Genomic DNA, 25,316 nt, shown 5'->3' with positions numbered 1-25,316 from the left:
CCCCCCGGCGACGGCTCTGCGTTAACGTATTTGCTCACATGCAACACTTTCCTGTACAGCTGCATTCTCTACATTCAGTACATTGTCAGAAACAGAAACAACCCTCTCACCCCCTTTCACCCCCTTACTTAAAAACAACAGCCGCTTTTATACGTTAACCAATGATTGTATATAGCATATGACTGTGTATAGCATATGACTCCATCTGCTCCCATTGTACAAAAGTGACACAAAGTACAAAAAGGCCCCTGTGATAGGCTCGTCAAATGCTAACTCACCGAACAAACAGCAAGGATCCCGTGTTTAACAGCCGAGAACAGCTTCTTGTGTTGGTCTGAAGCAGACGTTCACAGGTATGGAAACTTCAATGACTGTAGTGATTGTTTTATCTCCTCTCGCCGTTCCTCCTCCACTCTGCTAATCCGGAACAGATCGGCGGCAGAAGCCGCCAAGCTGTCAATCATCCTTTTTACAGCATCAAATAACTGATTAAAAATAAACTTGTCAGAAAAACACTTGGACATAAATCAGCATGATAAGAACTAACTATAATGACAGAAACTATGTTTGAGAAACATGTATTTGGCGTGTATTTAGATTTCATAGTTTGACTCATGTCCCATCTGTTAACATGAAGGAGGCGGGTCTTTATGACCTATACTGCAGCCAGTCAGCAGGGGGCGATAGAGAGGGTTTGGCTTCACTTTTAGGGAGCTGCCATCTTTTTATACAGTCTATGATGTTGACAAATCTGCAAAAACCTGCACATGTTCGAATACTGTGGGTGACTTTAATGAGGGTGGTCACATTTTCAAGTCTTTCTTCCAACAACACTGACAACACACTAAAAGGGAATATTTGCTGCTATGATTGTCCCCCTTGTCACCAGAGATCAATATGTTAAGTGATATAAATGTAAAGATGCTTTTCTAAGTTTAACTAAAGCCAACTTCTCTGTTGTTTTTGTAAGACATAGAGAAAATGTGGTTCTAAATTGACAGAAAATGTCCATAAAGGCACGTGAGTACTTTATGCACAGAGTTAAGTTGTTGGAAGGTAAAAGCCTCCTCGAAGATGAACAGGTGCTGCCCTCTATTGCCAACCTGCAGACTCCAAGTGGTTTATAATCAGTGCGCATGTTACGTGCATGAATGTGATTTTATTCTACATCCAATGACTCAGCCTGAGGAGGAGGAGGGGGTCATGCCTCTTTCATGGACTCCCTGAGTCAGCAGGTAGAATCTGCTCACGGAAACATACCTGCATCTATCACTGAGTTTTTTGTTCCTCTACTTAATGAAGTTGAACTTCTTAGATGGGAAGGAAGGAACTTAATAAGTTGTTCACATTCCCATAAATGATGTCATAATAAAGATTGTCTCCACTGTGGAATAACAACATTCACTGCAGCGAAGAATGCACCAAGGGAACAGATTCAAACACAGACTGAGGGCCTGTTTAATGAACCTCACAGCAAATAAGTCCGACAGAGTGACATGAGCACACGCACGCACGCACACTCCCACATATCATCACACTTTGTTCCCCGTGTGATTTCATTTTATGCATCAGGACTTTTTCCTCCGCGTTTGCATATTTTGCACAGGCTGTTTTTACACCGCTCTTACAGCTTCTCTGCTCGAGGTATGTCCTCACTTCCTACACTGTATATGCAGAGATCTGTATTTGGAGAAACAGTGGGGTCATTTGCTTTCTACACTGAACTTTGTCAGTCCACAAGTGCAAGGATATTTGTAACATTTAGGTCAAGTGGTCTTCTGCTGCTTGTACTTAAAGTGAGGAAATAAGAGCTGCTGTATGGCCTGCTGGAGCTCCTCAACCCTGCCGTAGGGGGTGCTCATTTCTGTCTTAATACCTGATCTAGAAATGGATGCTACTTGCAGTGATTGTTGTAGCCACCTAAGCTGATCCAAGCATGTAAGAACCATCCTCTGCTTTACCCCAAAATAAATGCTGCCTAATTTTTCTATCTCCAGAATATATTATGGGCTGCACGGTGGCAGTGGTTAGCACCAGCAAGGCTCCTGGGTTGAATCCCAGGTCGAACGAAGTGGGCCTTTCTGTGTGGAGTTTACATGTTCTCCCCGTGCATGCGTGGGTTCCCTCCGTGTTCTCCAGCTTCCTCCCACAGTCCAAAGACATGCTCGTTAGGTTCATTGGTGACTCTAAAATTGGTGTGAAAGGTCTCTGTGTGTCAGCCCTGAGATTGACAGGTGATCAGTCCAGAGTGTACCCCACCTCTCGCCCAGTGACAGCTGAGATAGGCTCCAGCCCCCCGGTATTGATAATATATGGATATTATACATATATACAGAACAGAACAACATGCTGTATTACTCGTCTGTTTTAATGACTGTAACACCTTTTTAGTTTCAGTCACTAATTCTACGTTTGGTGTTTGTATATTCTCATTAAGAATGACCATGCTGCGGGGAGCTGGTTTGGCCCGGTTGGTGGAGTGGGCACCCCATGTATGGGGGCTGCAGTCTTCGTCGCACTGGTCGCAGGTTCGACGGCCGATCATTTAGTGCATGTCTTCCCCCACTCTCTCCTGCCAACATTTCCTGTCCATTTTCAATTAAAGGCAATTTTAAAAAAAGAACGATTATGTTGTAAACTGGTATTTAGAATAATTTGAACAATACATAAGATTTTTTGGGATCTATTTTAATTTAGAAGGAGCTGCATTAAAGTGGTAATCTGGAAGATTTCAGTTTCGTTCTCTTTGGCGACACCTCTGGCGATTAATGGTAATTGCGGGAGCACACTTCCCAGATATCCAGACAGTGTTTCATGTGTGACGTCCACGGTTGGCTCCGGTTGTAACTCTTTATGGTTACTTTTTTTAGACTGTTTGCTTCATCTGAGCTTCAACTTTGTTTCTTTTTCTTAGATTTTCACTTATTTTTGAAGTTGTATCTGTAGTCATCGATCTTTTCTTTGTTTGTTGTTCAGCCATAGTAGATTACTGTTTACTCGCAACACTTGCAGAGACCAGAAAAGCAGCCGCTTAGCTCCACCTACCCTCTCTGGCAGACCAACCACTGCTGGCTGATGGAAAACGCGTTCACATTTATTTTGTGCATCACAGTCATGTAGGAGGCCATTGTTTTTCTATCTTTATTAAATAACCATCATCTTATATCCAAAGTGACACTGAGCTGTAAACATCAGAGCAGCATGTTTCTCTCACAGGGATCATTCACATGTAAACATTAGCAAAAGGAATCACTTGTAGTTGTTTGTACAGTAATCTGATACATCTGACGGTGTCTTTAAGTTATTCTCTATTACATGATATGACACCTACACCTCACGGCCGCCTGCTGAGGCTTTCCTAACTGTGGATATATAATGTGTAGAAGCGAGGCACTAGTCCGACTCCGCCCCCGAGTTCTCAGCCGGGATCCTCTCGATTGACTCTGTGGACGAGCTCTGGGAGCGCTGGGAGCGAGAGGACGCGCGCTGAGACGCCTGAGGGCTGTCCGTCCCAGCATGCATCAGGGGGAAGTAGATGTCGTCCATGTTTGGCAGAACAAACACTTTCTGCAGGAGGACAAAAAACAGGATTGTGAGAGACGGGAGAAAAGCTGAGAAAATTGAGTCATTTTGTTTGTTTACCTGGAACTCATCCTGCAGCTTCTTCTCGATCCACTCGGTCACATGACAGAAGGTCACCTCCCTCTCTCCTAGTTTGGGTCGGACGTGCACGTCCAGCTTGGGCGGCACGCAGAAGCTGTACCTACACAGGAGATAACACCACCATCGTATGTTTAACGACACTGTTTATTTGTTGTTTTCAGCCACGTTTCAGTCTCATGTTGTCAAAGAAACAGGCTGAGGGCTCAACAGAGATTAATGGAGGAATAAATAAATGTTCTCTTGGCAGGAGACGAGGTGTGAAACGTGAGTCACAGCACAGAAGGACACAAACACAACATGCTGCTGATCGAAATGTCTCGATCTGGAGCAGAACTCGATCAGACAAATAGCTCACTGCACATCTCCAGCTTTATATGTGTTGGGCTGAATGTTGTAATAATAGCAACAAAATACAGAACAGGAAAGCCAAACTAGTTTCAGGCAATTTGGAAACAGTTGGAGCATTATACAGTTTGTCCAGTAGAGAGCGCAAGATTTTTACACTGCACAATGTCTGTATATGTACAGCATGTCTGTGCAGTGTGTTAAAAAGGAAAAAGGAAGAGTTGCTTGTTTGTGTTCAAAAATACTGTCGCCTGATTTTCTCACACTCTTAAATATCAATATTAATATTAGTGTTAAAACATGATTAAAACCACTGAGCCACTAAATTAGAAACAAATCTGTAATTGTGAAAATAATCCGTTTTTTTTTTAGAAACAGGGTTAATAAGAAGGTGCAAGTACTGGAGTGATAAACCAACAACTGAACTAAGGGCAGTCTCCTTCTTCAAGCCCTTCAATACCGATCAGCCATAACATTACGACCGCTGACAGGTGAAGTGAATAACATTATCTTGTTACAATGGCACCTGTCGGTGGGTGGGATATGTTGGGCTGCAACGTTTTGTCCTCGAAGTTGATGTTAGAAGCAGGAAAAATGGACAAGCGTTAGAATGTGAGCGACTCTAACTAGGGCCAAATTGTGATGTCAGAGCTTCTCCAAAACTGCAGCTCTTGTGGGGTGTTTCCGGTCTGTGGTCAGTACCGACCAAAAGTGGTCCAAGGAAGGAAAAACTGTAAACCAGCGACAGGTTCATTGATGCGCTTGGGGAGCGATGGCTGGCCCGTGCGGTCCGATCCAACAGAAGAGCTATTGAAGCTCAAACTGCTGAAAAGCTGGTTCTGACAAAAAGCTGTCAGAACACACAGAGCATCGCAGTTTGTTGCGTATGAGGCCTCTAGGACCGGTCAGAGTGCCCCTGCTGAGCCCTGTCAGATGAATCACGTTTTCTTTTACATCATGTGGATGACCGGGTGCATGTGCATCGCTCACCAGGGGAAGACATGGCACCAGGATGCACTAAGGGAAGAAGGCGAGCCGGCGGAGGCAGTGTGATGCTTTGGGCAATGTTCTGCTGGGAAACCTCGGGTCCTGCCATTCATGTGGATGTTACTTTGACACGTACCACCTACCTAAACATCAAGTACACCCCTTCATGGAAACAGCATTCCCTAATAGCAGTGGCCTCTTTCAGCAGGATGATGTGCCCTGCCACACTGCAAACATGGTTCAGGAGTGTTGACTTGGCCTCCAAATTCCCCAGATCTCAATCCAATCGAGCATCTGTGGGATGTGCTGGACAAACAAGTCCGATCCATGGAGGCCCCACCTCGCAACTTACAGGACTTAAAGGATCTGCTGCTAACGTCTTGGTGCCAGATACCTCAGCACACCTTCAGAGGTCTAGTGGAGTCCATGCCTCGACGGGCCCAAATAATGAGCAGTGCTGAGGTGTGCACCTTTTGTTCAGGCCATGCTAGAACTATATATAGGTGTCTATTTTTCTTTACACTTTTCTCAGTTGCACTGGCTTGAGTTGAGGTGTTCAAGCCACTAAATTGCCCTAATCCCTGAGTACGTACCAAATCCTGTCAGTAGGGGGCGGCGGGATGTTGACAACCAGAGTCCCTGACAGCTCCTGCACCTCCACAGTGAGCAGCAGGGGCGTGTTGGACATCTCCTCAAACTTCTTCTTGATGAACTCGTTCTCCGTCGCCTTCTGGAAATACTTGGATTTAGCGATTTTGTCCACAAATCTCAAAATCTTCCTTCCCGTCTTTCCGCCTCCTGTCCTGTAAAAGAGGATTAAAGGAGAGGAGGAGAGGAGAGGAGGAGAGGAGTTAGCGACATCCATCTGGAGTGTGATGTCAGCACGCTTTATAATCACACAGAAGAGTAACACTTCATGGTGTTGCTTACTAGAACTTACACCTCCCTCCTTTTTTCAGCCTTTTATGTACATGTTTTTTACGATTCTCCTTTTGGCATGAAGTAAAAATACTTCCCTTAATTTAGTAACATTTACCCGTCAGTAGCTGCTGCCGATCCCTTCTCCCCTACCAGACCCTGAGGCTCAGAGAGAAGCAGCTCCTCCTCGTCGGATGAACCTGCACTGGAGGACTCCTCATCGCTGTCGGCCAACACGCTGAAGATGGGCCTGCAGCTGGGAGAGGATAGGGGAGATGGATTTCAAAATAAAAGCATCAACGCTAGTGTTTTACTGGCGTTAAAATAGGGAAATAAGGCAGATTGAAACCCAAACAGATACACACACTGGCTTATGGACAGATGCTTGTATAAGACGGATTCTTGCAATTAAAGTGAAAGTGTCTCCGGGCCTGAAAAGATCTATAGTTTTCTGCCTCTGTGTAAAGCCTCAGATGCATCACAGACAGCTCATGTAAAGCTTTCCCCGGCCTGTAATCCCCACCAGCGCGTGTCTGTGACAGGCGATGTAACGCTGATCAATGTGCTGTGAAGCTTTGCTCTCTGGAGGGATCAGAGGACACACAGGGAGGTGTGTAGGTGTGTATTTGTGTCAATATGATGAGAATGGAAATAAGGGGTTTAGTGTTATGTGAGCAATCACTCCTTCTGCTACTCAGCCCGGCTAATATAATGAGTTATACTGTGAGATGATAGAAGTATTTTTTTAAAGGGGCCCTCCAAATATTTTGCACATGAAATGAAGCTCACTCATCACGAGGAGCACGGCTCAGCCTGGATAAACCGCTGTGTGATGTCCTCATTGGTTTTGAAGGGAGCTTTCTATTTTTGCAGAGAAAATACCCCTGATGATGTGTTCAGGGAGATCTGTTTAACGGGGGTTTTGAGTTGCATTATGGGGGTTGTAGGCGCTGGCTTTTGCAGCTTGAATAAGGAGTTAGAAAGTCAGGATATACTCACTTGAGAACTCTTTAATATTTGTCAATGCAATAGACCAGTGTTTATGACATTGGGGTGCCAATAGGTGTGCTTTGGAGAACTGCAAGGGGTACTTAGGATTCTTTTTTATGAGTCGAGCATAAAACCTAAAATAATTTCACTGAAATAAGTTCAGTGGAAAATGTAAATGTACGTTTGATAAACCATTAATAATAATATTCTTATTTTCACTGCATTTGTATCTGCTTTAAACTTTTACAACCAGAACCTTTTGTTTGTTTGTTACTTTGATTTTAAATTTGAACAAAGCAATTAGGGTAAAATTCGGTGTATAAGACTCACTTTTAATACAATCTTTTTTCATCTAAAAAGTGGGCTGCATCCTATAAACCGGTGCGACCAATATACCAGTATAAAATGCAGAGAGAGGTATGTTATTGTGTTACGGTATTTTACCCAGACGATGCCACTGTAATCTAGCTAAAGCTTTAGCACGGACAGGCACCATCATGACCGCCAGCGCAGCCGCCGCTCTCACAACAATCAGCGTTACCGTAGGCTGAGCTTAACTACCGCACCGGTAGCTAGCAGGATTGCAAACTCAACCTGGTGAAAACAGATGGTAGGCTGTAATTTGTGTGTGTTTTGAATGTGTTTCAAATGAAAATGTTTTAAATCATGTTGAAATAACTTTTACATGTTCTTATCAATAAAAAGCTATAAACCTTCTTCCCTCTGGGAGACGCCCAAAAACAGACTGCGTCGGAGACGTGTAGATGGGATGAACAGAGTTTTTGGCTTGTGACGCCAGGCTGTGCGCCGTTATCTCCATGGTGATGCGTCACTAATGAGGCGACATTTCTTGCAAAATGACGTGCTGTTGTGCTCTATATCAGTACTCATGGAATGCCTCTTATCCAATCAGATTACTTGGTCGGAACTTACTGTTGTATAAGTTTCTATATTAACTTGGTTATAAACTTGGAAAACAAAGTGACGAAGCATTAACAGAGTCTTTAAAATACAGTAATTATCAGGAAGAATGTGTATTATTGATAGTTTTAAACTTCCTAGGCTTTGTTTTTTGCAGGAAGAAGTTTGCCAACAGTTGCATGAAGCCAGCGCAGCGTAGAAAGTGTTATTCAGTTCCAAGGCTGGTGATGAGGCAGCCCTGTATTGTGCCTCTTTATATTGGCTAAACCACTCCAAACAAGCCATACTGATACTGTATACTACAAATAACAATATGACATAGTATCTTTATATACAAATGGAGATTTAAAACTCTTTGGAGTCAAGACATAAATGCTAGATGTAATATCCAAAAAAGTATTATAATTAAAGTAGACCTCTAAGACGTGTTTGTCATCTGTCCATGTGTGAATAACGTGTGTGTGTATGCCTGTATGTGTAGTACTGACCGTGAGCTGCCAGTCTCACTCGTACAGTCAGCCTCCTGCCCTCCCTCTTTACCCAGCTTGGACAGGTTGAACTTGGTCTGCAGGGTCATCTGCAGGGCACCCGTGTAGATCAGCTGCAGCTCCACCCACAGGCCTGCAGGGGGCAGCACACAGAGGTCAACAGCGGACCACAAAAATTAAGACAAAGCTTGTGAAGCCTCGCAGCCTAATCTGGACACACACCGCTTAGTGGGCAGATTAAACAGCTTTCACCGTGATTATCGAGCCTTGAAATTAAATTTATAAAAAATTACAGCGGATTATAAATCCCCTTTAGGACCAAACCCGCCGACCGAGCAGAGGAGCTGGAAACAGGATAATTCGTTGGCGGGAGGTTGTGTAACAGCAAAGTGGGCGGAGAAACACATACTGACACACTTAAATTCTCCTCGTCGTTAGGAGTGTGGTCTGCCAGATTGCCTGATTTTAAACACACACACACACACATACAAGCCAACATGCTTTAAATGTTGAAGGCTCTGCGAGATTACAACAGGATAACAACGTCTGATCTGATGCTCTGCAGCACTCAGATGTACCCACATGAACAACCTGTCATCTTCTCACTCATCTCTTGCTCTTACTGTGTGTGTGTGTGTGTGTGTGTGCGCGTGTATGTTGGGTGTCCTGCTGTAGAAGTCCTGTCTGTTCTCACCTCTGTGGTTGACCTCTGGTCTGGAGGTAAAGGTGATTTGCGGCATCGAGCAGCCCATATCCAGCTCAGTCAGCTTCAGCTCATTCATGAAGTAAGGCAGCTGTAAAACATATGAATCATAGTTTAAAATATATCACATTTATAGTCTATCCTTGAGTTTAAGTGAACTTTTGTTCGTACTCTGATTTTGCTCAGCTTCTTCTGGATCTTATGGGAAACCACATCGGCCCAGTGCTTCTCTCGCAGGAAGTCCCAGAAGATCCGACCAATTAAAGCGTTCGCCCAAGCAGTCTGGCTCGTCCCAGGGTACTCTGATAGATCACAGGTACACTGTAAAAAAAGGGGGTGTTAGGGTTACACCAGGACAAGAAAAATGTAGGTTATTTTTGTAGGAATATTTTTGTAAATGCTGGAACATCCCCTGCTAGTTTTTCCAAGGACTTACATTGACAACATATATATATATAATATAGGTATTATGCTAATTTTGAAGTTTCATATTTCACTTGGTGATGCCTGTGAAGTAGCTTAGCATAATTTACAGTTACTTAGTCAGCTCTGTCCCTTTAAGAAACCCCGCCCCTACAAGCCCACTTTCTTTTGATTGGCCGGCTTTGTGACGTCACTAAGTGCAGCGTGTAGAAAAAACTGAGTGAAACCTGGCGTTCACAGCAGCCTGCAGACTGAGCTGAGAAGCCTGGGGATTCCTCTAACATACTTTTACCTACAGATTTGAAACTTCACCCACATTTAGTTTGGACATCCAAAATTGTAAATTCATGTAGCATATGTCTTGTGAAACAGCGTTAATACCCCCTTTTCTTTTTGTCTTAAAGTATGGCTTACATTTCCTTTTAAGGTGGGGCTAGTCTCTGTGCTGCTGGCGCTAGAGAGGGGGGTCAACTCCTCTGTGGCCAGGAGACGAGCCATGTAGCCGGGGTAATCCAGCAGTGAAAGGCCCCTGGTGCTGCTGGAGGTCTGACTGACATGAGCTGCAGGGATGCAGGAGACTGGAGGTGAGGAGGGGGTGTCATCCTCGCTGCTGCCCACTCTGCTGGGGCCTCTGCTGCTCGGGACGTTAGCTGAGGCGCTAACGTTCTGTGTCTGTGCTGGGTCACCTGGGAGAATACAGGAAACATTCAACAACATGTTGATAAAGATAATGTTCTTAGCAGTATTTTTCCCTTTAATGCCTTTGGCAGGATAGCACATACTTAAATTTGAGGGTGAAAAGAGGAAACAATTTGAATGGTGGTGTAGATCCGTTTGCTAACTGAAATAGCTTTTCATATTTATTAAGCTAGAGCCAGTGGAGGGTTAGCCTAGCTTACAACAACTTCAAAAAGGGGGAAACAGCTAGCTCGGTTTTGTCAATTTAAGAAACAATTTGCTACAAATTCAATTTATCAACTTATGTCTCTTTCTGTTTAATCTGTACAAGACTGTCCGGTTAGCCAAGCTAGCACTAACGGTAGCTAGAGGCTAGCCAATCAGTGAGCATGTTAACTCCTGGTCAACTGCCCGCTGTTTGCCATGTAAACTTTGTAACAATGCTGTGTAATGAAATTGTCTTTTACTAGAGCAGAATTGTGCCATGTTCTCTTGTTTTTCTGACATTTCTTTCGCAGACACTGAGAAGAGCTGCTGGAAAACTTGCTGGTTTAATAAAGACTCGCATGTGATAACAGAACTATAAAACTGAACTACAACAGTGATATTGAAGGGATCCATAAATGTGCTTTTTGAAATCTGATGATTAAATCTTTGCATGAATATTCATAATGTATATTAATTATGAATATTTATGCAAATATTTAATCACATCCATACTGTCGGGAAGTTAGCTTACCAATTTGAAATTTGACATTTGACATTTGAAAATGTTTGCAACGCTTCAATCACAATTTGCTCAAACTAAATAGAGGTGAAACGGTTAATTAACAAGCTGTACTGCTTTTTCCCCGAGGCAGCAGTCACTAATTTACTTCCTGATTTAATACAAGTAGACAAGCTAGCAAAACTTAATAACAACAGCATAACAAAAAATATGCCCCTCCATAGCCTTTGTCTACCCCTGTTGATCATGTGACCCATGCCTTGCAGGTCATAGTGGTCCATTGAGAGTCCAGCTAGGCTAGCTGTTTAGTTCTAGCTTGCGGTCTTTATGCTAAGCTCACCAAACTATCTCTGTGCTCCAGCTCAGAGCAACTGTTTTTATATAATGCCCTAAACTACTGCATTGAACAAGAGTTTGAAAATAGAATAGTTAGAGTGACAGATGACAAATCAAATGACAAATTTCCTTATTCAAAGAAAATACTGAGTTGTTTACTCGCAAACATATTCTCCAAAACAAAGCCTGTGCCTGTAAAACATGTTTTTTCTGATCCCTTTGCCCCGTCAGGTCATGAAACGACTGAGATCTGCTTGTTCCCTTGAAAGGGATTGGCTTAGAAATGCAAAGAATTGGAGCATATAATCCATAATCCACACATGTAAAGCAGTTGTATAGATGCCTTATGTGGAATCCTTCTCCTCCCTAATGCATTATTGACGTCTCTCCTACCCGATCTGGACGCACATCTGCCAGGCCTCTGTCTTTCCCTCTCATGTTCCCTCTCATCATCCACGGACGCAAACAGGAAGTGATGAAACCACTCCTCTTTCTCTCGTCCTGTGCGGCCGAAGAGGTAAAGAGTGGTGGAAAGTTCATTGTCATTTCTGAAGGAACTTTTTTGTTGACTTGATGGTTCAGCTCCAGACTCCTCTCCACGACTCTCCTCCGACCTTCCTCCCTCACCCTCTTGGGAGGTTTCTCCCCCCGCCAGTTGGATGCAGATGGGGTACTTTGGGTTCCACACCCTCTTCCGAGCCAGCACAGATGGCAGCAGGAATACCTTTGGGGATCAGTGGCAGAGTTTTGTTGTGTCAAAGCAAACAACAACTGTTCAATGGGTAATGCAGAAAGATGTCCCAAATATGAATAATTGATTAATCTTGAAAAGTTTAACTGTTATAAGAACTTTTTCTAGCTGTTTCTTTCCAGGTCATTTTTTTCTGAAACAATTCAGAATGAAATGATTGGATGGCTTACCTGTCAGTCTACCTATGTACCTGCCTATTTGCTTGCACTCATTTAGCATTAGCATGAGTGTATTTTGTCACAAGCTTAAGCTAGCTAGTTGAACAAAAAAAAGAGAGGAAGGTAGTTGGATACAGTTAGCAATGACGATGGTGCGCTGAGCTACTTTCCCCATCGCCCTGACATTGTTACAGGAAGACAATTTTAAAATCTAGCGTACTTCTGCTACTCTAGCTAGGTTCAAAATCCTTTGCATTCGTACATTCAAATGTAAAATCATTAATGCAAGACTTGTGCTGACAGATTCTGATCTTTTTTCATCTGTTGTTAAATCATTCTGGTCCTTCCTGAAATATCTCAACAACACTTAGTGTGCCATGACATTCAGTACAGCATTCACGGTGCCCAGAGGATGAAGCTTTCAGTGAACTTCGGTGATCACCTTACTTTTCCTCTAGCGACAACTTGTTTTAATGATGTTGTATTAAACTGTAAATACTGACCCGATCCTGGAACTTTTTACGCAGCACCATCAAAAGGTCAAAATTGTATTTGGTCCAATAGTTTTGTTTTTAAACTTTGTGCTGTACTTTGTGTTAATTAGCAAACATTAGCTTGCTAATAAGCTAAAATAGCATTTTAACTGGCCACATCAGCTTGTTAGCATCGTTACTATAAACATGTTAGCACGTTGATGTTAGCATTTAAAGAACCAATGAGCCTAAATTTAAATATGCTTTGATTTTATTTTGGACTATAAAGGAGTGACATACGGTTCAGCTTCATCTATATCCCTAAAAACACTACAAAATCCTCAACTACAGATCATATGTTCCCTTAACCCAGTTACTCTGTCTATGATCATACTTTGCTCTTTGCGAGTTGAAAGGAGCGTGACTTGATGAAGGTGGCCTCCTGGACTCTCTCATCGTACGTGGCCCTGCGGCTAATGTTATTACGCGGGGAGTCCAGACGGAGACAGGAGCCCTCCAGGGTGGCAAACACAGAGTGAGTCATCGCTGGATGGTAGGTTTCTGGGTCGTAATCGTGTATCTCATTCATCCAGCCCTGAAGAGGCAGAAAGTAGGTGTTAATTCAATCAATACATCAGTAGCACGCACAGTTTCAAGCAATAAACAGTCAATCTTGACTTGCGTCAATCTTAAAGATCGTGATATAATGTTTGTAATGGGCCCAAAAAATATACAACAAGGGATAAATATGATGTTAAATGTGTCCTTTTCAGTGAAAGATCTGAAGAGGTTGATCCAATTGATCAAACATGGTTGATTCACCTAGTTGTGTAATAAATGCAGTACAGAAGGAGAGCTGAGGATTCAGAGGAGTACCCATCCGTACTAATGTTATTACTCGAGAATATGCATGAAATATAACAAAAATAACTCTGATTTAAGGGACATTGTGTCCTGGATTTGATGTTGCAGGCAACACATGATTCCTGACTTCATATTGTTACCAATCAGAAGCTTAGGTTACAGATGTAGAGGTCGGGATTACACAAAGGGTTGCAGTTGGGGTAAACAAATCCTAGTAAATCGAAATCAAAGCAAAATAAACCCCAGATCCTAAAATACACTGAACACGCAAAGTCAATGCAACAGCTTAAGAAAAAAGTGCAGCAGTTTTTGGATTTCATGTGGAAAACATTGAGCTAGAACTATCATAGGACATATGACAAGACTCTAGGAGGTACACAGCACATGTGTCAGCACATAACAATACCAAAAATGACAAATTAGCATTTTTGCATTTGTGTGTGTGTATAAATCAAACAAACAAGATATAATGTGCTGGTAGGTGGAGGTTTGTTATCCTCGGACAGAGCAATGCTAACTGTTTTCCCATGTTTTCACTTTTTTTCCTAAGCTAAGCTAACTGTCTCCAAGCTCTAGCTCCATAATTAGTGTACAAGAGTTGTACCAATCTTCTAATCCTTGGACAGAGCCATGCTAACTGTTTTCCCACGTTTTCACTCATTATGCTAAGCTAAGCTATCTCTTTCAAAGTTCCAGGTACACAATTAGTGTACAAACACAAGAGTGGTACCAATCTTCTCATCCTCAGACAGAGCCATGCTAGCTGTTTTTCCATGTTTTCACTCATTATGCTAAGCTAAGCTATCTGTTTCAAAGCTCCAGCTACATAATTAGTGTACAAACACAAGAGTGGTACCAATCTTATCATCCTTGAACATAGCCATGCTAACTGTTGTCCATGTTTTAACTTTTTATCCAAAGCTAATCTAACTGTTTCCTAGCCTACATAATTTTCATCAACATAAAAGTATAATTGCTATAAAATCAGGCTTAAGAATAATAACCCTTTATGGTTTGATTTACACTTATAATACACCTATTAGCAATAAGCATTATATAAACTAAAGATTTTATTTATCTATGTATTTATTTATTTAATTTATTAATCTATTAATTATGTGTCAGCCTTATCTCAGGATTGGGCCTACCGAATGACCTCTGAAAACATCTTACAAACTATGACTTATACATTCTAACAGCGCTCAGACTGAATCCAAACTACTAATGACCAAACAAGGGAATTTTCTCAGCATAGTGACAGTAAACCCCCCCCAGCTACCTGCGCCCTGCGTCCTGACAACTTACAGCTTCCTCCTGCCTGTATTTCCACTAATTGCCTCTGGAACTGACAGAGTCTGTGGTAGCTGTCTTCGTCAGTTGCTCTGAGTCAAACTCAGCCAGGAGGAGAAGAGTAATTACCTCTGCGGCTCAGCCACTTTTTATTATTGAAGATTTTAATTGCATTCTGGACATCTTATGAAGTTGTATGCTTCTTTTAGAAGCTTTAATCTATGAAGGAAAAAGTCACCAGAGTTACTGAGGTGACTTGACACTGTTTCTTTTTAGAGCAAATTAGCACCACTGACAAGCACCCTTGTTACGGTCCTTGGATAAGCCTTTAAACAGTCACTTCCGCGAAGGATGCTTTCTGATGCAAATGTATTGTTTTTGAAAGTATGCTGAGAGTAGTCTGCAGTAATGCTATTATGAAACAGACAGAGAGATATTACATTTCAGTTTGTTTTGAGCTTATTTTCAGTCAAAAGGCAATTTGGGAGAGGATTCTCTTTTTTTGACGTCATAGTAGCAGTCCCAAGAGCATCACTGGATGTGAGAAATAGTGGTTGGTAAGATGTATTAATATTGAGGTTGCCATGGTCACATCCCAAGCTGGACATTGCATAAAAACAATGCTGCCATGTAACAGTGTACTAGCAGTAAAAGCATTTTCACCTGTAAGTTTATATGTGCTGATTGCATTGGTTGTTCGTGGATGTCTATCTCTATCATCTGATAGCTATTTTAGCTTCTTAATAATCTCTATACACCGATATTCGCCATTCTTGCGTCTCAAGTTGCTTGTGGAACTGTAAAATGAGCACTGCACAAACAAGGAATATCAGATCTGGATATCCTATATCGTTTTATGAAATATCTGCTTGGTAGAGGGTATACCGTCGAGAGGCGATAGCCAATGGATTTGGAGATTTAGTATAAAGCAACAGCTAGTTAGCTTAACTTAGCATCAAGACTAGATACAGAGAGAAACAGCTTGTCAAGCGAAATCCAGTAACAATGTCTGCCTTCTGCCAAGTTGCTATTTGAGTTATTTTTAGCTGGGAGCAGTATCTTCCTGGAATCTCTCAAGGTTGACTGGCAACTGGTCGGCAGTCTTAGTTAAGTTCTTGCTACTTCCCCCTGTTCCTGATCTTTGTGCGAAGCTAAGCTAACCTGCCCATGGCTGTAGCCCTACATTTAATGGACACACATTCTGAACTGTTGACTAGAAACCAAATAAACATATTTCCCATAATTGCAGCAATTCCTTTATGAGAGGATTAAGGGTTAAGTGGAACAAAGAAATTCAAAGTCTGATGAATCTTTATGACACTTGATGTGTGAGTATTGGAGTGAGACTGAGGTGGCTGAAAATAAGGTGAGAACAACAACATTTACCTTCCTAATGATTAATCCACGTACCTTGAGGGTGTCAGGTTCAGTGATGACGGTACCTCCTCTTGTACTCCCCTCTCCAAACAAAGTCTGCCCTGGTCTGTATGTCGGATCTGGGCTGCAGGACCTGGAGGAACCTATCCTGATGAGCATCAATCCAAGCAAGAAGCCCAATGCTAATCCCAGAGCCAGGCCAGAGAAGTACGGACTGAGCGGTAGGATGAAATAACCATATGACAGCACCGCCACACAGAACAAACTCATGCGTGGCAGAGGATGAGGGGTTTGAGTAAGGGTAGAAGTCCGAATCAAGGGTGCAGGTAGTCTCTTTGCCTTCCTATGAGTCTCAGTGGCTAATACTTGCATGATGTCACCGTCTGTACATATTTCTAGCTCCTCTTCTCTTTGGTGTTGTCTGGTGGGATGCAAGGGGCACGGGCCACGAAATCTTCTTCCAGTTTGTCTAAGAGAAGGCCAGTCAAACACGGGTAAAACATCAGCATCTGTTTTTCTACTGTTCCTTACAGGAGACTCAGAAAGAACCGTGTCCATGCTACTTTCACGCCCCAAACCTCTTGAACTACCCTGATGAACTCCCTGGGTCTTACCCTGGTGTTTGGGGCTTCCTGTGCTCTCCTCTCTCCTGATTTTACTGAACATGCTGCTCAGAGGCTCGTGCACTGCCTCTGAGAGCTTCCTCTTGGTGTCCTCGAGCTCCATTTTGAAGAAGCCCCCTTTTACACCCTCTCCACTTGGGGAAAGAGAGCACGGAGAAGGAGGCGCAGTACGAGAGTCCCCATTGCTGCGAGTTTTTGGTTGGGTAAGCTGCTTCCACAAGTGGAGGTTGAGGCGGGAGTCTGATTTTGATTGTGACACCTCAGGTTCTGAGCGGGACATCTCTGTGGAGATCGACTTCACTAGACTTAAAAGGGGCCTGGGTCTGAGGGTCGAGCCTTCCTTGGGTTCCATCTCTGTGGAGAGGGACTTGACCAGACTTGCGAGAGGTCTGTGGCTGGGTGAGGCGGGGCCTGGGGAAAGGAAGCTGGGGCCAATTTTGGAGCAGTTGCCCAAAGAGCCAGGGGACGAGGGAGAAAGTGGGACATGGAAGGGTTGGGACTGCGACCCTCTGTCATCCCCATCAGAGAGTTGCCTCTCCTTCGAGAGCGATATGGAAGGGTAGTCCTCATCACGATCGAGAGAGAAGATGAGCTCACTTTCATCGAGACTGTCCCATTCTCCTTCTGTCCCGGTCAGCTGGATCACAATCCCTCGAGGGAGATGCCTCTTGGTCCCAAGAGACGGGGCACTTACCGGGGAGAGGCCTAGAGTTGGGCATTGAGGCTCTGGAAGAGGTCTTCCTCTTCCTTTGTCCTGGCTTCCTTTTTCCCCATTTGTTCCACTCTCTGCCATTTCTTGACTTCACATCGCACAGCCAAGGCACCTAAGTGTCAGTGAGCGAGAATAAATAAAGAACATGGTCAGCTACATTATTAAGCCTCGGGGGCAGAACAAATAAAGCAGTAAGGGAATGAGCCACGGAGGGGGAGGAAGGGCATCTTTTCAATGCTCATGCCTCATTTTCACAGGAACTGCCTACCAGTGCAAACTACGCATTAGTGTGTGAATGTTACGCAGTTTAGCTGTGAAGAGTTGTGGAAATCTAAATTAATCCGAACACTAGTGAGCGTGAACCTGATCCAAATGTGCACCTCTCCCATAGCTGTCGTTCCACATACTGAATGAGTATTAAAGGCCTGCAAAAATAGACAAGACAGGCTGTCTCCCCCAAATGTTGCACAAACTAGGGCAGCTCAGGCTTGGATCAAACGTCTATCGGGGCTGATTGGATGTCTTTTCAGAGTTCATTCGATCACGTTCACAAACTTTCTGAATAATCTGATGAGAAGTATCAACTGGGTAAAGATGAATCTCAACATAAATACGTAATGTTTTCATGCAAAAAAGGCATCAAGAAACTAAGTGTCTGAAGAAATATTCTGCATGTCATCTCCCCAAGGAGATAACTACAGTGTCCTCCAGTCTCATCCCCTGGAGAGCTAACTGTCGGCCACAAAATCCCACAGTCACAACCCTCCCTCTGATGTCTCCCTCTGAAGCAGTTTAAAGAGTTACTTATGTAACCCTGAGATGAATGGTGAGAAGGGTTCAAAGATACTCTCTGTCAATCCCCCCATGTGGCTTTTGTGTGTCAGCAGTGTTGCATGTTTCTACATAACGCGTTAGACAGAAACCGCCTACTGAGATGTCAAAAAGAAACTGGCAAAACACCACAACTGAATAGACATGCAGCGTGTTTTATCAGCTGTCATTTTGTGGGAGAAAAGAGCAGTTCTGGATCACTGGACAGAAGCGGGGAAACGGCACAAAGGCCCAGTGGGGACCTTTTCATTTGTTTTTTTCTCTCTGGGTCAAGTGCCCTGCTCTATATGCAAGTTAAACCCTACCTCTTCTGACTGGACAGATTTACGTAACTGCATTACAGAGATGTGTGGCACAATTTCAACCAATTCCACAGCAGCTGGTGGATTCTGACTAATCTGCTCGCACCCAAAATGGTCGGTGGGGAGATAAACCTCACAGGCATACATGCAGCAGGGCGACATTAGACCTTCCTCATAGCCTTTCACAGGGTGGGATAATAGACCAGAACCTGACACACACCCACATGTACTCACAAGCACATTTGGCAGGCTAAACTCACATTAAGCTAACAATGTTTTGTCCAAGCTAACAGTAGAATATGAACAGATATATTGTCAAGCTAGCTTGAGAAATGTTCTCTATGGTCTCCAGATTCTGCTGTTTTCGTCACTAATAAAATGTTCTTGTATCACTGCAGCTACAAATTAGCATTTTTGGATATAGACTTACTTCAAATGGTGAAATGACCAAATAAAGGTACATTGTTTGCCCCGTAGAGGTAGAATGTCCACTGCAGGGAGTTTTTTTGACTAAAACTTGTTCGTTCACAGTAGTCAAACAATTTAGAAGAGCCTTTAGCCAAGCTAGCAGCGCCATGAGTCTGTATTAAGGTACTGCAGTGCCTTTAACTGAAGGCTGACATAAGCTTGCTAACATGAAAGCAAGACCAATGAAAACATGCTAATGTGTAGCACATATAACGTTTAACATGTTCATTTTCTTGGTACTGTATCATGCTAACATTTTGTAATTAGCACTAAAGAAAAGTAAGCCAATGGCTCGTGGGAATGTCATTACTTTCTCTGTTGTCTGCTAACAACCTAAACTAATGGACAATGTTTTAGCAAGATGGTGCAGCTATATGAAGCTATAAGGGATTACTAATGTTTATAATTTATTCTCTCGGGACATTGCTGAATGTATGAAATTTCATGGGTTTCATGGCACCAGAAGCACAAACCCCACGCTCACAGTAGATACAAAGGCAGGGGATCAACCATGTCAATGGGATTACATCTCCGCAATATGCTGTAAAAGGTTTGTGTGATCTCTGCTGACTCCTCCTGCTCTGTCCTTTGAGTTTTTGGTTTAACGGTGTAGTTGGAAGTATTCAGCTATGACAACCCCTGAGGCCAGAGAAAAAAGACTGAAACGATGTGGTTTAAACAAGGACAATCAAAAGAGGCGAGGACGGAAGGAGACATACTAAATGCAAGTATTTGTTTAAGGGGGCTCCAAGCTGGGCTGATTTCAGGTCCCTTAGCAGCAGCGTGTAAAGTGTAGTGATAAGAAGTATAAGAGAGCTGTAAGCTGTTCCATAAGGCTGTGTGACATATAGAGTGATCATGTGACAACCGTAGCACGAAACACATCACACATCTGTTCTGAGTGCACTGCCATGTGTTTGATCAATCCATTACATTCTTAATCAGCGACGTATCAGCCTAACAACATGCATGTGTGTGTGTGTGTGTGCGCGCGTGTGTGTGTTTATAGGGGGTCTGATCGGGCACGAACAGTAACAATCTCAGATTAACATTAATGCAGGGTTTTACTGTGAAATCTGACAAATCACACAGCAGGATTACGGGCTAAACCAACATTTGGATGGTTGTGTTTCCAAGCTAGCTCATCTCTGTGACCCAGTGTTGATCAAAGTCATTAGAAACAACACTATCCTTCATGTGTCCCTTTCTATCAGATCTCCTATACTTAAGGTCGTACCCTTTAAGTATATTTCAGCTCATATGGATAAAATATTCATGGAAGTCTGAGTGAATAAGAAACAGATGATTATGTACAGGGCACAGGGGGTCATGAAAACATTTAATGCATTTGAAAATAGATCTCAACCAATGTGGAATACATATAGAGCATATTACACATAAATAAAATGCAGCCCTTTTTCATAGTAACTGCAACTTTTGGGTGTGCCCCCACGAGACTGAAGTTTTCAATCCTTTTTTAAGGTATTTACAAAGTAAGTGTTGGGTCTGCAATATACTGCATTGTAGCAGAGACTTTTCCCGTTTGAGTATTCCCATTTTCTGCAACACTTATCCTCAAAATACTGTCCTTTTAATGCATCGCATTTATTTGATCAGTTCAGTTACTTTACGGGCTGCAGTGGTTAGCGCTGTCGCCTCACAGCGAGAAGGTTCCCAGTTCAGATCTGGGTTCAGACCTAGTGGGCCTTTCTGTGTGGAGTCTGCATGTTCTCCCTGTGCATGCGTGGGTTCCCTCCGGGTACTCCGGCTTCCTCCCACAGTCCAAACACATGCTCGTTAGGTTCATTGGTGACTCTAAACCTGCCTGTAGGTGTGAATGTGAGCGCGAAAGGTTGTCTGTCTCTATGTGTCAGCCCTTTAAAGGACTGCCGATCAGTCCAGGGTGTACCCTGCCTTTCGTCTAATGACAGCTGGGATAGGCTCCAGCCCCCTGCGACCCTCAACAGGATAAGTGGTATAGATAATGGATGGACAAAATAATGAAATTCAATAATTTCACCTGTTGCCTTTATTTGTAGAAGAGCTGAAAATAGACAGGAAATGTGGGGAGTCGAGAGTGGGGGATGACATGCACCAAATGATCGGCAGACCGGGAGTAGAGCCTGCGATCAGTGCGTCGAGGACTGTGGCCTCTGTACATGGGGCGCCTGCTCTACTAACTGAGCTGAACCAGCGCTCCACTTAAAGTATATTTTGATGCTGGTACGTTTGTACTTGTTACAGATTATTTCTAAATTGTGATGCTACATCCACTAAAAGCTACTAAATCTGAACTCTTTAACATCATGGGTGAACAATAAGAAGAACATAACATTTGCATTGTTTCATTATTATTATTATTGAATTGCAATCAATTGTTTTACAGTTTTCCATTTATAAGAGCGAGCACTGGAACGTCTATATCTTCCTATATCTGTACACTACTCAAAATCAGCTTCTATACACCCTGTGCACAACCTGTCAGCACCTGTGTCAGATCACACCGGAAGCTGTTTGTTGGTGCTGCTGCTGAATGTAATTTTAACATTGTCATTTGTTCATATTGGCTCCCCTTTGTGACACTCTGTACCTATTGTGACAGACAAGGAAGGCTTGTTGCTCTCCTGTCTATATTGTAATCATTACATCGCTCTGGTCATTTTATAATCTGCCATAATGAGTGATTTATTGCAGCACTGTGCAACACTTCATGTAAAAAATGACCTGTTTGAGGAAACTCATACATAGTGTGGCGTACAGAGCTGAAACGCTTAATCGTTTAATAAATTAGTATATCACAAAAAATAATCTAGAACCACTCTGATGATAATTTTGACTAGTTTTTCAACCAGTGATAATAAATATTTGCTGGTTCTTCATGTGTTAGAATTTGCAGCTGTTTTGGTTAAACTGAGTGACTTTGTGATTGGAAAAAATAAAACGTAAAATTGGACATTTTCCTCAACCTTCTCTTTCTGTCATTAAGAAAACTGTTTCTTCAACCAGGTTTATATTGAAAATGTTTTTTAGTTGCAGCCTTAGTTTTGACTAAATGGCTAAACTATAGACAGATCTCCACGCAACACATTTCTGCTGTGACTACTTTCAGTATGTGACCGAGTCCAAAAACAACCCTGTCATGCTTTAGAAACGCAGCACGTGCCCCCAAACTTGTGCAATGGCTATTTTACCTCTAATGAAGTAAAATTCAGGTTAGACTCCATTCGTGCACTATTTCTCTTATTGGATGCAGAAGACAAGTGTGACATGCAGTCATGAAGAGGCAGAAGTTGAAGTGAGAACGTGTTACAAAACGCTATCTGTAACATGCATGCGTTTAAAGCACAATTTATGCGTTTATATTCTTGCAGTCTGTTGAATAAAATTGCAAATGCCTGCAGGGCTGATGATCTTCTGCAGAGAGAATGCTAACACGCGTGTAGGTGAGGAATGCATGCTTACCCGAGAAATTATTCTGTGCATGGAAATGTGGCTAAACCTCCCGGTCTGTGTCGTCTGCCGCTCGTTCCATCTGTGTGCGTAAAGACCGCGGAGTGTGGAGTCTCTCTCTCTTTCTCTCTCTCTCTCTCTCTCTCTCAGCCTCTCTCTCACGCACACACACCTCCCCTTTACCGACTGCCTTCATCCAGATGTGTCATGCGCTGCCGAGAATCACAGCTAACCCAACTGATTATGAAAAGCATGGCCGCGCTGCATGATAATCCAGATTAAGAGTCCTGCAGCCCCAACAGACGCACGTACAAACTCACCCACACAAATACGCAACCGGAGTGTAAATGCTGTCTAATTGTGCAAAACATGGTGACAGCTAAAGTCCGGCCTGAGGGTAAAGAGTGAAGAGCATCCATTTAAAATGGAGGAAACCACGTTATAATCAAGCAGAAGTGTCCAAATTGTTGCTGAAAGGTTTCTGGCACTTTGAACAGATGCTTTTATGACAATACAGAAAAGAAGCAGTATAAAACAGTGAAGCAACCGCCCGTATCTCTCTCTCCTTCCCTCCATCTTGGCCTAAATTAAACGGTGAAAGCCCCAGAAATGACAATATGAAGAACGGGGCAGAGTGGTGTGCGAGCTGCAGCTGGGGTGAGAGACAATAACCTCCCCATCCATCACTGACTGGAGGAGGTGTTCCCGAAGAGCCCGGCAGGCAACACTCACTCATCACCACATAATGTACAGTGTGCACGGTCGAGTGATTTTAATAATTTCAATTTAAAGCCCTCTCTTATTTTTATGTCATGATCTGCTGCCGTTGTGTGGTTGTATTTTGCTGATTTGTCTTTATATTGAGAGTGTTATTTCTTTGTGCAGAGGAGAAGTAGTGAGGGGAGATACCCAGGGCCCTAAAATGGTCCAGTCAGACCCTCTTATAAAAGTGATCACATTATCACTATGAAAAGGGCAAATGTGTCTGGTGTGAGGGATAGTGTACAAAGGGATGCGTGCGTAAGAGCCATGGATCAGGTTGGACGAGAGACTTGCATGCGGCCTGGTCCAGTACATAAGGAACATTTATACCTCTAGTAAACCTGCACACTTATACACACAGCTATGAAACTGGATGTGGACTTTCAAAGGGCTATGTTGAACTGGAATAAACCCGCACTACTTTCAACCTAGATCAATTGTAAGATCAGTTTAAAAAGATATGAAGACATTTGAATGTTTTGTTTTCTAGATCACCAGAAAATGATTCCGTTATCACGAGAAAACAAGCTTTGTTACCTCGACAAAAACAAGCCGAGATCTCAAGAAAACCACTCAGCGTAACTTGTTATAAAGGGAGAACTGAGTAAATAAAATGTATGGATGCATGTCCACTTAGGGCTTCCGTTTTATCCTCAAATATATGTTTTCAGATTGACTGTAAATTGGGAACTCTTGCATGCAATAAGTCAATACTGCAGATACAAAGTAGGAGCAAACTGATTGTATGATACATACAATAGGATACATACAAAGGACCCAGAGCATGCCCACGGGGATACTGTAGCAATTTGCTCAATAAGCCTTTGAAGTAATGTATATTTACTTACATCAGAGTTAAATTATTTGACACTTCATACCTGCAATCTACGACACTCGAGGAAAATATTGTAATGTAATGTATAAGTGTAATCTGATCCTCTGTATCTTACTTGTCCGTCATGGAAAAGCAGACAAATTTGGCAACTAACTAGAGAACATGCGTAGTTAAGTATTTAGCAGCTTAGGGGTTGGAGAAGACCAAAAACAGAGCTAAAAGCAGAGTGAGCATTGGCCACTGTGCTCTAGAAGTTAAGACCAAATAGGTCATCTGTGTAAGCAGTTTATTACAACCCATAGTTGCGTTTTTTAAAGTAGTTTTTATGCCGGCAAAGTCAGGTGATGCGTGTGTGTAAAGAGGTAGACAGTCTACATAGGCAGCAGTCCATGGTAGATAGATGGTCAAACAACACCGGACCCAAAAAACTGATGTCCCGTGTGAAACCAAAAGTCAACATTGACTTATTTTAAGGTCAGTAACATACTGAAATTTCGTCACTTAGATGATGTAACTCGCAGACAAATCTGAATAAGCCAACGGTCCTCCGATGAAAGCCTTTGATTTGAAGTTTCTTTGCTGTTTCAAACTGGTCAAGAATCCCAAGAAAAATTGCAATCAGCGTCCATCGCCACCAGAGAGAGTTGGTAGAAGCTGGCAGATCAACATATTGTACTGTTTACTGCTCCATTACACAGAAGATACCTCATGCTGTATCTCTCTCTGTTCTCCCTCTATGCAGACGATGTCCAGATTTATAAGGGAGCACACTAAACACTTGGCACGAGGTGAAGGATGGCTTTAGGGTTTGTAACTAAATGCTGCAACCAAAGACTGTTGCGATCTGTTCTGGATTAGCAGAGTAGAGGACGAACGGCGAGAGGAGACGTAACTAAAACAATCACTACAGTCATTGAAGTTTCCATACCTGTGAACGTCTGCTTCAGACCAACACAAAGAAGCTGTTCTGTTGTTAAACACGCTGGTGTGCGGGATCCTTGCTGTTTTTTTAGTAAGTGTGTGTTTTGGTTAGCAGAAGTGGCTACAGAGGCTCCACCCGCCGATCTCTACTGCGCAGACTCTGGCTCCAAATGACGTCACCAACGCAAGATGGCAGCGCCTATCACAGGGGCTATTTTGGCACCAATTCCGTACAATGAGAGCAGAAGGAGACGCATCGTCCATCTATATATACAGTCAATGGTTGAAACAGACAAGGAGGTAGCTATCAAGACAGGCAG

The 25,316-nt window shown here is 42.9% G+C and overlaps 1 protein-coding gene across 1 annotated transcript; it reads right to left on the bottom strand.

Annotated features, from left to right (window-relative positions):
* Positions 1-3,138: 3,138 nt before the first annotated feature.
* On the bottom strand, positions 3,139-22,705 carry tex2l (testis expressed 2, like). Its single transcript, XM_069664528.1, has 12 exons — positions 22,491-22,705; positions 16,126-17,539; positions 12,956-13,156; positions 11,573-11,903; positions 9,853-10,124; positions 9,187-9,336; positions 9,007-9,106; positions 8,313-8,445; positions 6,032-6,169; positions 5,589-5,798; positions 3,643-3,763; positions 3,139-3,567 (listed from the first exon to the last, which is right to left on the bottom strand). The coding sequence occupies exons 2-12, from the start codon at positions 17,506-17,508 to the stop codon at positions 3,394-3,396; spliced, it is 3,213 nt and encodes a 1,070-aa protein (XP_069520629.1). The 5' UTR covers positions 17,509-17,539; positions 22,491-22,705; the 3' UTR covers positions 3,139-3,393.
* Between the last annotated feature and the right edge of the window lie 2,611 nt (positions 22,706-25,316).

The sequence above is a fragment of the Semicossyphus pulcher genome, unplaced genomic scaffold (assembly GCF_022749685.1).
Source record: "Semicossyphus pulcher isolate SPU_LCO1_2020_fin unplaced genomic scaffold, fSemPul1.0.p SCAF_16, whole genome shotgun sequence".
Classification (NCBI taxonomy): domain Eukaryota; kingdom Metazoa; phylum Chordata; class Actinopteri; order Labriformes; family Labridae; genus Semicossyphus; species Semicossyphus pulcher.
This window is presented reverse-complemented; position numbering and strand designations above follow the sequence as displayed.